Source organism: Cotesia typhae, unplaced genomic scaffold, assembly GCF_013202065.1.
Source record: "Cotesia typhae breed Kobodo isofemale line unplaced genomic scaffold, CoteBio_Ctyphae contig_48, whole genome shotgun sequence".
Lineage (NCBI taxonomy): Eukaryota > Metazoa > Arthropoda > Insecta > Hymenoptera > Braconidae > Cotesia > Cotesia typhae.
This window is the reverse complement of record NW_027423756.1, coordinates 5,105,781-5,122,867: the sequence shown is the minus strand read 5'-3', so window position 1 is coordinate 5,122,867 and position 17,087 is coordinate 5,105,781. Positions and strand designations below refer to the sequence as shown.

At 32.3% G+C, this 17,087-nt stretch overlaps 3 protein-coding genes across 4 annotated transcripts; 1 reads left to right on the top strand and 2 right to left on the bottom strand.

Annotated features, from left to right (window-relative positions):
- Positions 1 to 449: 449 nt before the first annotated feature.
- Positions 450 to 7,042, bottom strand: LOC141529649 (uncharacterized). Its single transcript, XM_074246293.1, has 5 exons — positions 6,795 to 7,042; positions 6,338 to 6,576; positions 4,988 to 5,819; positions 2,007 to 4,312; positions 450 to 1,299 (listed from the first exon to the last, which is right to left on the bottom strand). Exons 2-5 carry the CDS (start codon positions 6,500 to 6,502, stop codon positions 988 to 990), a joined length of 3,615 nt encoding a protein of 1,204 aa, XP_074102394.1. The 5' UTR covers positions 6,503 to 6,576; positions 6,795 to 7,042; the 3' UTR covers positions 450 to 987.
- A 323-nt stretch (positions 7,043 to 7,365) lies between these two features.
- Positions 7,366 to 9,562, top strand: LOC141529786 (uncharacterized). The gene has a single exon (XM_074246486.1). It carries the CDS (start codon positions 7,957 to 7,959, stop codon positions 9,559 to 9,561), a length of 1,605 nt encoding a protein of 534 aa, XP_074102587.1. The 5' UTR covers positions 7,366 to 7,956; the 3' UTR covers position 9,562.
- Positions 9,563 to 9,619: 57 nt separating this feature from the next.
- On the bottom strand, positions 9,620 to 12,243 carry Gabpi (zinc finger DHHC-type palmitoyltransferase GABPI). Of its 2 annotated transcripts, none has more exons than XM_074246487.1 (4): positions 12,087 to 12,243; positions 11,294 to 12,014; positions 10,302 to 10,478; positions 9,620 to 10,205 (listed from the first exon to the last, which is right to left on the bottom strand). In XM_074246487.1, exons 2-4 carry the CDS (start codon positions 11,866 to 11,868, stop codon positions 10,016 to 10,018), a joined length of 942 nt encoding a protein of 313 aa, XP_074102588.1. In that variant the 5' UTR covers positions 11,869 to 12,014; positions 12,087 to 12,243; the 3' UTR covers positions 9,620 to 10,015. The 2 variants fall into 2 exon arrangements, with proteins under 2 accessions (XP_074102588.1, XP_074102589.1); XM_074246488.1 differs by having other exon boundaries at positions 12,082 to 12,224.
- Between the last annotated feature and the right edge of the window lie 4,844 nt (positions 12,244 to 17,087).

The following is a 17,087-nucleotide window of genomic DNA, read 5'->3' as shown; positions in this document are numbered from 1 at the left end:
TAATAAAATGTAATTAGATTATTGATAAAATTCTGTTATTATTGACTTGTGTTAATTTTTAATCATTAACTATAAACAATGATATTTTTTACTTCTAAGTTTAGTATTAATATCATCGTTATCAAATGTAAGGTGTATTAATTACATTCAACAATGTTTTATCAATTTGTTAGTCTGAAAAGTTGTTTCAAATAACTGTGTAGATAAAAAAAAAAAAAAAAAAATTATGTAATAAAATGACAAGAATTAGTTGTATTTCGTGTAATGTTACACACGCAGTGTATTTATTTTTTATCAATTATTTATGATACATCAATTCATGTCAATGTCAAATTGGTAATTTATACCATTGAAAGTTCAATTCAAAGCGAATGATTAGTCTGTTCGCAAAATTTATACAATATTAGCAAATAGTTTTAAAATTAAAAATAAAATTTGTTATTTATGGCTTAAAAAAAAAAAAAAAAAAAAAAAAAAAAAAAATAGTTTTTGATTCATTTGTATTCAGATAAATTTTTTGGACAATTATTATCAAAGTAATTTTCAATTATACGCGCGCGTGTTCAGACAATTAATTGACAACCACCCTGGTCAGGGCGAGCACTGACATTCACGTCAGAGCCAACAACAAATTATGTGCACATATTTATTTTTTAAACTCCTCTCCAGTAAATTTTTCATTTATTTTGGCTTTCTTATTTATTTAATCTCCATTACTCTATTCAACTATTTATCTCTTCAATTTTTTTTTTCACCATTGGTGAGTTATTGATATTCGTTGTTTTATATATTTTTGTATTCTGCCTTGATATCAGCTGAACATGCAGCGGCAATGACTGTAGCTGCCTAAGAGCAGCAAAAAGTCTTATAAATCTTTTTTTTTTTCAGCGTACAACAACAAAGCGCTGAATTTAAAATAACGAGATTCATATCTCGATAAAAGTTAATAAAAATTCTACGTTATCACGTAGAAATATTGTTATTATTTCAACGTATATCGCAAATACGAATAAATTGCTCGCCAGCGAGCTCTAGATTGTGATTATCACCATCGTCACCGTCATCATCATCCTCATTATCAATAAAATCAGTATCCTCAGACATTTTAAGCATTTTAGGTTTAATAAAATCGACGTCAGTATCGTATCCTTGTATATAATCAGACATAATAAAATTATTGTCATCAAGTGTTGATGAATTGTTTTGTTGGGATGAAGAACGATTTCTTGGACGGGGAATTTTATCAGCTGGATTTAATAATGCCGCATGTTTCTTACGTTGATGCTGTAGTAACTTTGCCTTTAAAAATAATAAAATATTTAGTTAAATAAATAATTGAATACATTTTTAAGGAGGAACACCACTGTGACGATCGAAAAAAAGAATCGATTTTTGGGAATTTTTTTGACAAGGAAATTAAAGGAATTTGGGGATCGGATTTTTTTTTAATTATTAAGGGTACATTAAAGATTATTATCCTGAATTTTTATTAAAAAATATTTAATTATTACAAAGTTATTAACAATCTCGTAAAGCGCTAGAAAAAATTTCCCCCTCCATGGTCGGTTCGATAACTCAAAAATGGATCATCTAAAAATAAAAACCCAAATTGCTTTTTAATCAGTAAGGATGTAGTTATCGTTGCACGTACGGAATTTTGAAAATTTTCATTTAAAAAAAAATAGCGACTGATTGAAAATTCTTTCATTATTCTTACTGTTTTTTTTTTTGTTTTTTAACCCGGCTAAAAAAATTTTTAAAATAAAAATTTTTTTAATTTTTTAAAAGGGAAAATTGTTTCTAGTATTCTACGAGATTCTTAATAACTCTGTAATAATTAAATATTTTTTTATAAAAATTTAGGACAATAATCTTTAATGTACCCTTAATAATTAAAAAAAAATCCGATCCCCAAATTCCTTTATTTTCCCTGTCAAAAAAATTCTCGAAAATCACCTCTTTTTTTCGATCGTCACAGTGGTGTTCCCCCTTAATTAAATACTTACTTTACTGGCATACTGTTTATGACACCACTGACAACTTTGCGGAACTGTCGAAACACTTCCAACAGCTTGACTGAATGTAGAATTGTGCAAACCCGAATCTGCTCCAGGATGATTTTTCATAATGTGAGCCTTTCTCTTACTACTACTTTTGTAAACTTTATCACAGTACTGACAATAATAATCACGAGTTTGTCGCAAAATGGGTAAATTTAACTCGGGAATAGAATCCGGTGAAACGTCAGGATGCCGTTTAGCCAAATGATTAACAAGCATACCTCGTCGTTTGAAACCCACTAGGCATTGATGGCACTTATAAATAAATCGATTGTAATCCGTCGGATTTACTTTTGGTATAAATTTTTTCGCCTGACTATTATTATTATCATTAATATTATTATTATCAATATTATTATTATTATTATTATTATTATTTTTATTTTTATTAATATTATTATTATTATTATTATTACTCTGTGTTATCAATTGATCCCGTTTTATTTTCTGTGCATTGTGCATCCTCGTCATATGTTCCTTCAATTTGTCTTTCCGCTTAAATTGTTTTCCACAATTAGCACAGTGAAATTCCCTGTGATCCGAGTGACGCAATAAATGCATACGTAATTTGTCTATTGTTGGAAATGGTTTTGAACAAACCTGACACTTGTGTTTCCGCTCGCAATGGTGTGCTCTGATATGTTTTCTTATTACTGAGTACTTGGTGAATGTGCGTGGACAGTGAGGACAACTAAATATACCGTCCTCGCCTCTGTGTGTCTCGATGTGCTCCTTCAACATCAGAACTTGGTTAAATAATTTACGGCACATCGGACACTCAAACAACTGTTTGTCCTGTCGGTGAGTTTTCAAATGACATGACAGCGCCGAATTATTCATAAATCTTTTGCAACAGATATTGCACGGCAGCGGCTTCTGATCCTCTGCGCCGTGGACTAAAAAATGCTGTTGAAGACGAACTCGTGTTGCAAAACGTTTGTAACATTTTGTACATTTGTATATCGGCAGAGTAACCTGATTATTATTATTATTATTATTATTATTATTATTATTATTATTATTATTATTATTATTATTATTGTTCTTATTTACTTTAGACGTATTGGCTACTTTTGGTAACTTAACACGGCCATGTTTTGAAGAAACGTGATTTATTAAATCATGCCAAGCGTTAAATGTAACTTCACATTGCGGACATGCCGAGGACAATGACGATGTTGAAGATCCGTCATCTTTATTTGCATCCTGCTCGTGTATTAATTTATGAATATTTAACAGAGACAGTTTTTTAAAAGTCAAATTACAAGATTTACATTTATATTCACTGGAACTCTCGCAAGTGTTTTCTTTCTCTCGCGTTTCGTCATTGTGAAATATTTTCATGTGTCGACTTCGGTTGTAAGGATGAAGAAAATTTTCACCACATGTTGAACATTCATAATTTTGGGGAGTTTTAGAACTAAGATGCATGTGCATATGACGCTTCAAGCTATAGCTTCGTGGAAATACTTTTGTGCACTGTGGACAAGAATACAGCACTGTTTGACTATCCACAACTTTTAATAATTTTTTGTTGTTTGACGGTGAATTTGATTTATTTTGCTCAGAATCTGGTTTGTTATCCACTCCATTCTCATTGTATTGAATGTATAAAGACTCAAATTTTTCAATGGGTTTAAAAGGTTCTTCACAATTCGAAAACTGCCACTCATTAATATTATTGTCATCATGAGGTATTTCTTTGTCTTTCAACGATGAATCAGATTCAAGTATAGTCAAACCACGACGCGAAGCATACTGTGAACTTGGACCCGCTTTCAATTCCTCTTTTGATAAAATATTACGAGTAGTGAGAAAGAAAATTCCGTCAGCTTGCTGACAAATAACTAAATTTTGTTCATCATAAGTTAAAGCCGGTCTAACAAATCGCATCCAATTAGATGTATTTTCGTCTGATACGCCAACTTTTAGTAAATGTCCATCATTTGTCTCATAAAGCAAAGGTAGTTGATCATTTTTAAAAGACTCTCCATTATAAGGATACAGTACTCCTTCAATAGGCCCAAACTGAGTACGTTGTCGAATATTTCTTTTAGCAAATACTCCGTAATTACAATAGCCGATGGGTTCACCAATACCTGGAGTTGATGGCAATTTATTTATTGCAAGATAAGACCCAGGCAAAGTTGCTACCGCTCTCGATGGTACAGGCTGATCAGAAATTGTACGAACGTTCCGACAAGTACATTCATCAGATTTTAGACAAGCCGGAGAGACACACTCTTCATAGTCTAAAAAATAATAATTGAATCCAATTAATTATTACTAGCAATCTTGCAATCACTATGTGACTGCCGTAACTTGTAAACTACTATAAATAAATAAAATTTTGCTTTATTAATAAATAACTTTTGTTAAATTGCACTGTACTAACCTAACTGTTGACGTTTTTAAAGATATAAGCTCATCCCGATGTTACACTCATCAAGAGCTTTCATTTAAGTACCCACATGGCATTTTTTATATATTATATATATATATATATATATATATATATATATATATATATATATATATATATATGGTATTTGTGAAATATATAAATATATAAAATATATGAAAAATTGATGTGGGTACTCAAATGAAAGGTCTCGATGAGTGTAATGTCGTGGTAAACTTATATCTTTAAAAACGTCAATCGTTCTCAAGATACAAGGTCATTTCTTAATTATGTATCTAGAGATAAAGAATTTTTGAATGCAGTCTAAATAATTATCATAATAAATTGACTATCGGTGAGAATAATATGAAATCTTGAAAAGGTACAAATTCAAATCAAGACTTTTGCAATGTCACTAAATTTCACTAAATAAAAACAATTTTATCATATTACTATCTTTGACACAAAATTTTTCTTATTCTTTTAATAATATAGATTAATAAAAATTTATTAAATAAGAACTTACCTGATGTTGTTTTATTGCGAATTTGTTTTTTATTTTTCCTCAGTATTATTTTACCCGATGCTGGAACACTCGGAATTATTTTTGCAGACTCGATATTGTTCTTTAAAATTTTCCCTATAACTTGTTCCTGTGGAATTACTGGATCGTCATTATTAAATTCCAGCAATTTTGTTTGATGTTCACCTATCATATGATCACCAATAATTATCTGCTCCTCTTTAATTCCTCCACTTTGACTAGCCAATGAATTAACAACATTTAGTTGATCCTCGTCGTGCATCACCAAAAAGTCTCTGGTCAAAGTGAACTCAGTCTCAGGAATTTCCGCAAGCATCAATGGACCAGCTGCAGCAGTGTCAGCAGATTGCGAGGACGAAGACGACGACGTAGACTCTAATTCAACATTAGGTCCTCGCATTAAAATCAACTCTCCATCAACACTAGTTACCAAAGTTTCTTCATGGACATCAGTGTTAACAAAATCAATGGTTGTATTGTCAGCGGATTGTACTACATTTTGAATAGTATTATTGTGACTAGAAATATAGTTATTTATATTGGTCCTAGCATGACCATCGCTTGGTATAATAAGCGGGGAAGGTGGATCAGGAAGAACGACTACGGAGTTTGGAAATGATAGAGATGGAAGCTGCGGTACTGGCGTAGGTGAGTATCTCGCCGTTGAACTCATATTCGGGTCCAGCGGGCTCACTTGGCTGTGCTCGAAATCCGAGAGCGGTGACGGAGCTCTCGGTGAATAAAAAGACACCTGCTCATATGGTGAAAATACTTTTGAATAGTCTCGTGATTGATTATCGTCTACATATTCGACCTGAAATATATGGTCAGTTAAAATTTTTTGCTATCAAATAGTGATAATGAAATCAGTTGATAACTGTCAATTTTTTTAACTTTTTAACAAATCAATTACAATAATAAAAAGCTTCTAAAAATTTTCACTTGTAATTTTTATTAATTTTCACATGTAATTTTCACTTTTCAAATATTTTTTTTTTTTAATAATTTAATTGCTATAAAATTCTAAAAAAATTTTTAATGTCTGTCAACTTCAGTATCATAAAAATTATGACATTAAAGTTAGCAATCACTTGACCATTTTAAAATTTTTTTTAACAAAAAAATTTATTCCAAAAAATTATTTTTTAAAAATTGGATTTTTAATTTATTAAAATTTCTACATGTCATATTTTTTTTTGCCATCATTTATTTGTTAAAAAAATTTTTTAAATTAATAAATATCTGCTAAATTAATTTTCATATAAAAATTTCTAATGTCTGTCAACTTCAGTGTCATAATAAATAAATAATTTTGTGATAATGATAACTTACAGTGAGAAACAGCAAACGATTGTTATTTTTAACTGTACTACCAACTCCATGCCAATTGTCATCAACAACAGTGTCCAGTAAGGATTTATCAACGTCTGCTATTGTTGATGTAATGGTAGTTAGGTTTATAGGGGCCCCCGCTCTTTGAGGGCCCCTTGGATCCATGGTTTTAATCTCTAACAAATAGTAACCTTAAATTTCATGTAACCTTGTAGGTTCCACTGTTTTTTCTACAGCCACTGAAAATTACAAAAAAAAAAAAATAAATAAAAAAAAAAATTTATAAAATTTGTTTATCAACAAAACTGAAGTAATCATTAATTTTAGGGTTAAAAATTATTCAACACAAATCTAGGGCAAATGTAATAAACTCTGTAACAGTAAAAAAAACTATCTAATAAAATAAATATTAAGATTTATAGAACTATAAATTGAAGAAATATAAACGGAGTAATACCTTGAATTTAAAATAAAAACTTGTGGCCATTTTGATTTTACAGAGCACTAGGTTACAAGCTTCAATTAAGTAGGATGTAAGGATAATAATGAACCATTGCTGAAAATTTTGACAGGAATATACCAACACTCTTAACTTTCCCGTAGACGTTTTGTTAGATTTTTTTCACTAGTCTCGCTTATGCGCGCTGAGGATGACGTTGTCGGGGAGACAATATACAAATATAATATATAAGAATAAGAATAATATATAAACAGACTTTGACAGTTACTAAAAAGCAAAAAATAAGAGAAGGAAAGAGGTATCGCGTATAGTTAATACGTAGTTTAAATACTAGAGGGAGCGCTTTGTGTAAATCTCTGGTCACATGACAAGTGACAGCGGGAAATTTACACAATAAATTTTATTAATAACTCGCGAAAAGTATATTTTTGTAAATAAGGACACAACAATAAAAATTTAAATACTCACTATTAATAATTAAAAACATAAATTTTATTTTAAAATAGAAAACCATAAAAATAAAAGTATATAATTTTTTTTATGTTTGTTTGTTTACAATTGGGTGTAATTATAATTAGTCATCATGTAACCAAGGTTACAAATAGATTTAATAAGTATTTATTGGTATAGTCTTTCAATTATCGAATGAAATTTATTAATCGACAAATTATATATTATATTGTTGAGATATTTTAAATAAATTTTAAGAGTTAAAAAGTAGAAGGTAAGTTTAGATTTAAGAATGACATGTTAGCAGACGTCTGAAAATTTTTTATTTTTTTTATTAATTAAATTACAACTAAAAAGATATTTATAAAAAATTGCACTTACAGTTTTTCAAGTTTTTTACATGTGACATTTTTTTTTTAATTGTTTGATTGAAATTTTTTCAATAAAAAATTGCTAAAAATTTTGAAATGTCGGCTAACTTCATTTTTATATTTAAGAAGAGATAAATTAAACAAATAATTTATTAAATTAATTTTCTAGGTAATTAATGGATGCAGCGAGTATTTTATGCCGGGATCGAAAGCAAAAAATGTAAGTATTTTTTTAAAGATTAATTTTTAAGATACTTATTATTAATTGCAATTGTTTTTACAGAAAATGGATATTTGGTCCAGAAGAAGAAACTGTAGATTTACCTCCGTTTGAAACTATGACTCAAAAAATAAACTTTCAAGTGCGAACAAGCAGACATCTGCAAAATGACGAGTACACAAATGAATTTAACGTACAAAAGATTGAAATTATTAAGCCAAAAATTGAAGAACACTCGGGAGATATTTCGGTGACGATTAAGGACAAGCCATCGTCGGCTAGATTGAAAGAAGAGAACCGTGAAATTTTGAAAAATGTATTCGAAGAGCTTTTAAATCATGCTAGAGAGTCAAAGCGTTTGAAATTGTTACAATCAAAGCTAGAGAGAATTTATTCAGTGAGTCAAATGAAGCGATACTTTGACAGGTGGAGAATGTTGGTAGATGAAATGAAATTTTTAAACAAAAGTAAGAAGAAAGAGTACGAAATTGAGGATGTAAAAAAAATAGAATTGTTTATAAGTGCAATTAAAGATAAGCAGAAAAATGTTTTGAGATGTACTAAGAAGAAGAATATGTCAGTTGATACAAAAGATTTGGTTAATGCTCAAGCAAAAATAAATTCGAATGTGTCTGCAACGTTTGCGAATCACCTGAAAATGCAAAAGAAAGTTATTGACGAGCAGAGATCTAAGTTGGCTGAACAAAATCGACTTATCCAAGACATGAAGTTACAGCAAATTCAAGTTGAATCAAAATTAAGCGAACTGGTAACTCTAAAAACCGCTAAAGGAGCTTTTGCTCATAACAAAAAAAGATCTCAAAAGATTTTACGTCAATTAATGTTGCGAGAAGGCATTGATTCTCATGAAGTTGAAGAAGTATTGAGTGACGGTGTACCAAAACCGAATCCACCGATTTTTTTGGCGAGAATGGAAGCGAGAGCTTTGGCCCGGCGAGAAAGAGTTGCTAGGCGTGAGTTGGAGCGTAAACAAAAGTTGGAAGAACAAAAATTAAGGGAAGAAATGGCGAAAATGAGCGAAAGAGAGGCAGCGCGAAAAAAAATTGAGTTAGAAGCTCAAGAAAAAGCTCGACAAATTCGTCGTCGCCATGAAGAAGAACGAGAACGTGCTTTGAATATTGAAAAACTCAAAAAAGCGATGCAGAAAGCTGATGACTTTTATCGGAAGTATTTACTTCGCCGATATATTCTTCGCCCGCTAATTGCTTTTGTACAATCAGTACACGATGATATAAATAAAGCTGGGAGACACTATGATTTATCTATTCTCCGGAAAACGTTTATCAAATGGAAGTCTGAAACTGAACGAGAAATACAAATTAAAATGGAACTCAGTATTGATATTTATAACAGAAATCTCACCTGGAGGGTTTTTGAAATTTGGCTGCAATTAACGAGAGATAATAGAAAAATATACAAGACTGCTGTTGATCATTACAACAATTGGCTGAAAAAAAGTTATTACAACGAATGGTTAGCTTATACACTTTCAATGAAAATAATTAACAATAATAATCAAGAAGTAGCTTTTAATTTTTATAACGAAAAACTAAAATCGACTTACTTTAAATTATGGAAAAAATATTTACAAATTTTGGATAAAGTCGAAGAGACTGACAAACGAAAGGATCAACTGAGACAGTTAGTACAGTCAGTGATTCCTGATTTTGCTCCTCAGCATCGGGGCGTTATTATTGATTAATCATTAATTATTTTTACAAGTGTATGCGTTTTTTTTTTTTTTTAAATAGACTTTGAAGTTAAATTTTTTGTAGATTTATTTTAATTTATGCTTAACATATTTTAAGTGCGACGTACAATTCAATTTATTATTGTATGATCTAATGAAACTTTTGAGTATCAATAAATAACTTGGCACTATGTACACATTATTGTTACATATTTCATTCATACAAAAATATAATTTTAAGTTTTGTTCGAATAAAATATAAATGTTATCATCAGTTACTTGTTAATTTTGTCTTTTACCTCAATAATTACTAGAAATTTATTATAAATGCTATTATTTAAATTGTTATATTAACTATAAAAATTCACAGTAAAAGTAAAATACTTTAATCACAATAAAATATAAAAATACTTAAATTAACATTGACGGCAGAAGTAATTAACAACCGCATTTTTAATCCTATTAATTAACAGACTAGCTGTGCAATGCTTGTAAGTAATCTATAATTTGTTGGGTGGCTATCAGATGAGGTGAGACGTCTTCGTTCGTTTGCTGTTGTGCCCAGATATATCAGCCATAAATGGTATATTAAATAACTGAAAACTATTAATCCCACAATCAGGCTGTAGACGGCAGACACAAAACACAGTGCGAGGCTAAAAATTCATAAAAAGACATCAAATATCAATGAAAAATTACCTTCAGTAGTAAGAAATTTTAACCAGCAATATGATCATAAATCACGAGCTTACTCTAGTTGATGATAGACATCGCTACAATCATCGGGCAGTAAAAGAGTTCCAATGAGAATAAAAGGATGACACACACTTGTCATCGTGAGATTAGACCCATATATAAAGGCCAATGTTGAACAAAATAAACATCCAAGGTACCATTTTAAATTATTGGCTCCGATGCAACAGTTTAGCCTTGACAAAAAAAATAAATTCCATAAGTGCTTTATTTTTTACCTTCATTAATAATTAATTAATTAATCATATTATATCAAATAAATCATATCGCGTTCCAGATCCCATAAGGACGTATACCGGCAAAAGGTCCCGGTAAAAAGCCATAAGGGCGTATAATAAAAATTCTGTTTTTTTTTTAAGTCCAAACAAATTTTTAGTTTGAAGAAAAAATTTTTTTTGCATTTCTACACGTTTCACACAAAAATACATTGGTTCCCAAAAAAAATTGTTTTTATTCGCTTTTATGGCTCCCGGGATCTATCTCGGATGCCATAAGGGTGTATAAAAAAATTTTTTTTAGGAATTAACTTATTTTTATCTGAAACGTCGAGAAATGCAAAAAAAATTTTTTCTTCAAACTAAAAATTTTTTTGGACTTACAACGTGTTGATATTCATGTCTCATGGTATGTTGATGATATTGTTACGTATTTATATTATTAATTGTTTTGAAAAAATTTTATGTGAATTGAAAATGTTTAGATTTAATTTTGTAATCTGTTTTATGGAATATTGTATTATTTTATATGCATTGTAATGATGTAATTTAAGACATTTGACTTATTTTATTGAAATAATTTATTTATTTGATGTATGTATTTTTAGATTGCCTGAAGAAGTCAGGATGTCCGACGAAGCGTAGCATTAAAGTGTGAAATAATTGTCAACAATGCATTTGTGGTCTGATCAACCTGATTATTATAATTATACATTCCCTTGGACCTGATTAAAACAATTAGGGACTTTATAAATAATAAAAAAAAATATCTTTACCATTTGCAATGATATTCTCTGCCGAGCACACAAGTTTGACAGAGTCGACAATGATATGCACGTGGTGGTGCTTTTTTGCGACACGTTACGCAAAATTCATCACCCTCAGTACCATTGATACCTTTTTCTAACTCCAATTCTTGAGCCACCGCTCCTACTGCTCCGTCCTGAGCTAAACAATCGGCATTTTTCTTGGTTTTGTGTCCACAAAAAAAGCCTCCAATAACTGCGGCTACAAAAACTACATTCTCCTCTGGTAAAATCTCTAATAGAGGCACAACACACATTTCAAAAACTAGCAACATCATGACAACACTGGTGATCGTCCACACGAAAAAAAATTTCGATCTGGGTAAAAATCTGAGAAAGTTGTGATCCAGGTGATAAATAATAACTGGCGTTGTTATAAATGTTATCACTGTAAAATAAACAGTTTGAGCAGCAACAATGGTTATTGCCGGAACGGCAAATATTGGTATCATTGCATCAATTGACATTTGTTTAGCACCACTTCGCCAGCCACATGAATTTCGTAATTTATTCAAAATACTCATTTTTATGTTGTTTTTACTCATCTATTTTTATAATTGTTGACAATTATTATTTTTGAGTCCTTACATTTGTTGTGGTTATTTAAAATTCAAGGAATTGTTGTTGCTGATATATATATATATACTTGTATTATTGACAGAATAACTAACCTCAATCTCTCACTGACGTCCTGCAAAATATAAAATTTATGACTAATTCAAATTTAAGCAAACAAGAAAAATAATTATTTATTATACATTACAATAATCTGATGACTTTGTTTATTTTTAAGTACTTGTGTTACTGTTTAAGCTTAACAAATTTTTGTCTAGTCTAGCACTTATAAATTCTATTGATTATGGTAGAGTCTCTAGAACTACAACTTTGACTGAAGCACGTCTGAAATTTCTGGAATGGGAGTTAGAGAACATACGTGAGCGGAAAAGCCTATCTACCAATTCATTGTGAAAAATAGTGGGGAGTTGAAATTAGAGAATGGAAAAGATGGAGAGACTTGGATTAGAAAAAAATTAATTTTTTTTTTTTTTTTTTTTTTTTTTTTTTTAATGAAACTATATTGCTTTTTCAATATTCACAATTACTCCACATCTATAATTTTCAGTTAATTAATAATGAAAATTAAGTTAGTCGACATTTAAAAATTAAAAAAAAATTTTTTATTGAAAAATTGACTACAAAAAAAAGAAAAAAAAATGTCATTTGTTAAAAACTTTAAAAACTGAAAGTGAAATTTAAAAAAAATATTTTTTTGTTCTAATTTAATTGCTAAAAAAAATCAAAAAATTAAAAACGTCGGTTAACTTCAGTATCATTAATTAATAATTAATCCTTGAAAATTGATTAACGAAAAAAAAATAGAAGTCGGCAAGAAACGAAAAAAATTTACTTAAATGCAAATTTGTACTAAAGTTTTTTCTGATTTAAAATCTCGACGTGCTCTATAAATTAAGTGAAAAAATTATTCAATTTTAGCAATTAGTATATGAAAATGAATTTATCCGACATCCGACATCTGCCATCTGAAAAAATTATTGAACAAAAAATTTACATGCAGAAGATTTGAAAAACCGTAAGTGCAATTAAAAAAAATATTTTCTTAATTTTAATTTAATTAAAGAAAAAAATGATAAAAATTGTCTGCGAATTTCAGTTTCATGATAGTTGATTTAAGAAGATTTTTTTGCTGCAATAATTTGAGTTAAAAGAATTGTATAGTATCTAAAAAATTAATGAATATTAATTAAAGTACAGATGAAAAATAATAGAATTAAAAAAAAAAAAAACGCCATTCGGCTACACCCGAAATGGAAGGTAGATTTTATAGAATGAATTATCATCTTGTCTCAATAACTTTTGTTTGACATTGAGTGAAATTTATTTTAACATACACCAGTAGAATGTATTACACATTGCCTGAAAATGGTTTAAGTGAACTCTTAACTTCGATAAAATAACTAATAATTGTCAAGAAGTTAACGTTATATACGTCAAATTGTAAGTAATTTCATGAGCTTTTTCATGAATCTATAAAAAATTAGCTATCTTTTTTTCTATCGAAAGTTGTACATAAATAAATTCACTGAAAACATAATTTTTACTATTTTGATCATTTTGAAGAACTACCATTTCTAAACTTACTGATGGATTTCAAGCAATTCGATATTTTTCTCAATACTAATGATTTATCTATTAATTAGTAAGGTAAAAGACCCAGTTATTGACACTGACCTAGTTGTTTGACACTTGCAATTTTCTTCTAATTAAAAAAATTAAATGTTCTCAAAAAACCAATTTTTTTTAAATTTATAATTCAAAAATTATATTTATTAATTCATTAGAGTTGATTTGTTTTTTTTTTTTAATTAAAATAAAATTCCATGACAATTAATTTAGCAGATAGTTGATAATTTTTATAAAAAATAAATTATGACAATAATAATTATTAAAAAAATTGACATTTAAAAATTTTAAAAAACTGAAAATGCAATTTTTCATAAATAATTTTTCGAAAAAAATTTGTTTGTGAAATAAAATGAAAAAATTTCTAAGTGACAGCTAACTTTAATGTCATTAAAATTCCATGTGTCAATGACTAGGCCATTGTCAATAATTAACCATATTATTATTATTATTATTATTATTATTATTATTATTTTGCTATTAAATGTTCAGGGGGGTTATCCCCGGGGTCCGATTCTCCGAGGGCCCAGCCTGAGCTCCATCCGTTACTGCTGGACCACTCTGCACAACAAGGCGGTTAGTGATCACAGCAGGCCAAAGTCATTTCCCTTAAGAGACGGAGAGAACCAAGTAAAACAGCCTTCTGCATCCTAACTGCCAAGAACTCAGCTTTTGATGAGCAAGCTGGAACTTTGGCAAGTGAGGATACAAAAGACTGTTTCATCCCTCCTAGGACGCCAACAATCAGGACGACAAGCTTGACACGGTAACCTGGGTAAAGTTTGCCAATTTCAAACAGGAGATCCTGATATATTTGTCTTTTGTGCTCTTCTTTGGCTGAGATGTTGTATTCAGCCGGGGCCGAGAACTCAATGACATAAATGTCACGAGTGGCCTTGTCGAAGAGCATAATATCAGGTTTGTTGTGATCTATCCGCCGGGTTGTTGCAAATGGCATGTTCCAATATATTTTGCAACTGTCATTCTCAACAACCTGGGGAATATCTCCTGGCAAATAAGGCAGCACTGGTGTCATGTCAATACCGTAGCAATGACGAAGATAGTAGTACAGTACTCTCAGGGCAGCATTGTGACGCTGGATATATGCACCTCTCGCCAGCACTGGACATGCCGACAAAAGGTGCATAAGCGTCTCCGGATGTTGTCTACACCTCCTACAGGACGTGTTCGGAAGCTGCACCTGGAGCTCCTTGCTACGGTACTCAAGAGTGTTAATGACACCATCTTGGCAGGCAAATATGAACCCTTCAGTCTCGGACATCAGGCCCGCTGACTTTAAGAAGGAAAACGTCAGCTGGATGGACAAGCCATGATCACGCACGTGTTTAAAGAACACGCTGTGCATGGACTTGTCCATCAGTTCGCCAAGGAGTAGTTTTTCCTCGGCGTTCCTGATGACGCTCTTAAATTCCTCCTTTCGGAGTTCCATAAGAGCGTTTATTTCTCCAAGACCAAGGGTTCTTGCCGCATATATTGCTGCCTTATACAAGAATGACCCCTTATGCGCATTTTCATGTTTATGTACAATTTGTATAAGAAAGTCATCCTCGTCTGCAGTGAAATTGACAACTTCGTGTGTTAAACCCAGGACCAAACGGTCGTGAAGCCGCTCCAAACTCTGCAAACCTCTCCCACCGATGGACCGGGAGAGGTATAATCTGGCGACTGATGAATTGGGGTGCATGCTCCGATTCATATTAATGATCTTACGGGTTTTGATGTCGAGATCTCGTAAATCCTTTCGGGCCCATTTCAGGACACCGAAAGAGTATAGTAAGACTGGGACAGCGAGCATGTTAGTAGCTGAGACTTTGTTTTTGCCGGAAAGTTCGGAGGACCAAATTTTCCGGAGTCTCCTAACATACTCGCTCTGGAGAGTTGTTCGGACTTCAGAGACCGCATGCATGCGGTGCTCTTCCATTCCTAGATATCTATACAACTCCCCGGCGTCTAATTGTCTTAAGACACTCCCATCTACTAACTCGACATCATCACCAGTATCAGAGCACTTACCCCTCGCCAGATGTACGACCGCACACTTGTCCAACCCAAAAGACATTCCGACATCTCGTGTGTACTCTGCTACGATGTTGAGGGCTGCTTGTAGATGATCTTCATCAGCACTATATAGCTTCAGATCATCCATGTAAAGCAGATGGGTGATCGAATATTTTCGATCACCCGGAGGCCCCACAGAGTACCCACGAGTTTTACGGAGAGCAACAGATATAGGCAGCAGTGAAATGCAAAACAGCAGAGGGCTCAAGGAATCGCCTTGGAAGACCCCTCGTTTGTACTCTACAACTCCGGTTACGTGCAATGCGTTTCCACTTCCAATGTGAAAACGCGTTCGCCAGAGCTGCATTGTACGCCGAATGCATTCCACTATTTCGGGATTGACTCCCAGGCATTTGAGTAGATATAAAATCAACTCATGTGGAGTTGAGTCAAATGCCTTGCGATAGTCAATCCAAGCCATTGACAGGTTGCGTTGATAGTAGATCGCATCTTGTAAGACCCATCGATCCACTATCAGGTTCTCCTTGCAACCTGACAGGCCTCTTTTACTGCCACGTTGTTCATATATCTGTTGCCATACAGGCTCTATCTGCTGCAAGATACGGTTATTTAAAATTTTTGTAAACATTTTATAAACCGCATTCAAGCAGGTGATAGGCCTGAAATTCTTAGGGTCAGACAAGTCACCTTTTTTAGGTATCAGTACGGTTCGCCCTTCTACAAGCCAGTTCGGAATCGGATCGTCAGCTCTAATGTACGATGTAAATATGCAGGTCAGATGGAGGTGGGTAGAAGTAAACTTCTTCCACCAGAAGACATTAATGCCATCTGGTCCCGGGGCAGCCCAATTTTTGCTGCCATTTAGAGCTGAACGAACTTCATCCACACTGACTGCAGGGCTCTCTTCATCAGCATTCTGCCGACGGTGTTCCCGACAGAATGCTTTGAAGTCGTGCAGAGCTGGAGTATTGGCGTTCACGTTTGGTTGATCTCCATACAACTCAGTCCAAAAACTTCCACCCGCTCAGGTGTTGGATAAGTCCCAGTAACATCGGTCTTTGCTGTCAGAAACCGTGAAGGGCTGGATCGAAACAACGAGATGTCGACCAACCGCTTCAGCCTTTTCTCTAGTGACTTTTTGGCAGTCACTAGAGCCCGCAATTTATTAAGAGACTCTTCTTTGATGACAAGAAGAGTACTCTTGTTCAGTGTGTGATGACGCCACCGAAGTTCAGCAACAATGCGTCGAATTCGGGGCGTGTATGCTTTTGAGTTGTTTCGAACTCAATCACACACTGAATGCGGGAGACATGTTTCCGGGATCTGTCAATTTTGGAGCCAAGTTGTAAGATGCGCTGTCTCAACCTTGCCTCGATCGAGAGACAATGTCTCTCTCTCGGAAAAGCCGAAACTGCTGCACCATACACAACCTGGCTCACAGTGAGCAGGGTGGAGTCCTCCAGGATGGTTGCACGGAGATCTTCGTTTACCGCGTCAAGCTGTTGTTGGGAGTAAGTTATCT

Excerpts from the sequence above, each read along its gene's own strand:
- LOC141529649 (XM_074246293.1), bottom strand. The coding sequence starts at position 6,502 with ATGGATCCAAGGGGCCCTCAAAGAGCGGGGGCCCCTATAAACCTAACT. Across the intron at positions 4,313-4,987 it reads TCGCAATAAAACAACATCAG|ACTATGAAGAGTGTGTCTCT; the intron begins GTAAGTTCTTAT and ends ATTATTTTTTAG. Across the intron at positions 1,300-2,006 it reads ATAAACAGTATGCCAGTAAA|GCAAAGTTACTACAGCATCA; the intron begins GTAAGTATTTAA and ends TTATTTTTAAAG.
- LOC141529786 (XM_074246486.1), top strand. The coding sequence starts at position 7,957 with ATGACTCAAAAAATAAACTTTCAAGTGCGAACAAGCAGACATCTGCAA.
- Gabpi (XM_074246487.1), bottom strand. The coding sequence starts at position 11,868 with ATGAGTAAAAACAACATAAAAATGAGTATTTTGAATAAATTACGAAAT. Across the intron at positions 10,479-11,293 it reads AGAGAATATCATTGCAAATG|GCTAAACTGTTGCATCGGAG; the intron begins GTAAAGATATTT and ends TTTTTTGTCAAG. Across the intron at positions 10,206-10,301 it reads GATGTCTATCATCAACTAGA|CCTCGCACTGTGTTTTGTGT; the intron begins GTAAGCTCGTGA and ends ATGAATTTTTAG.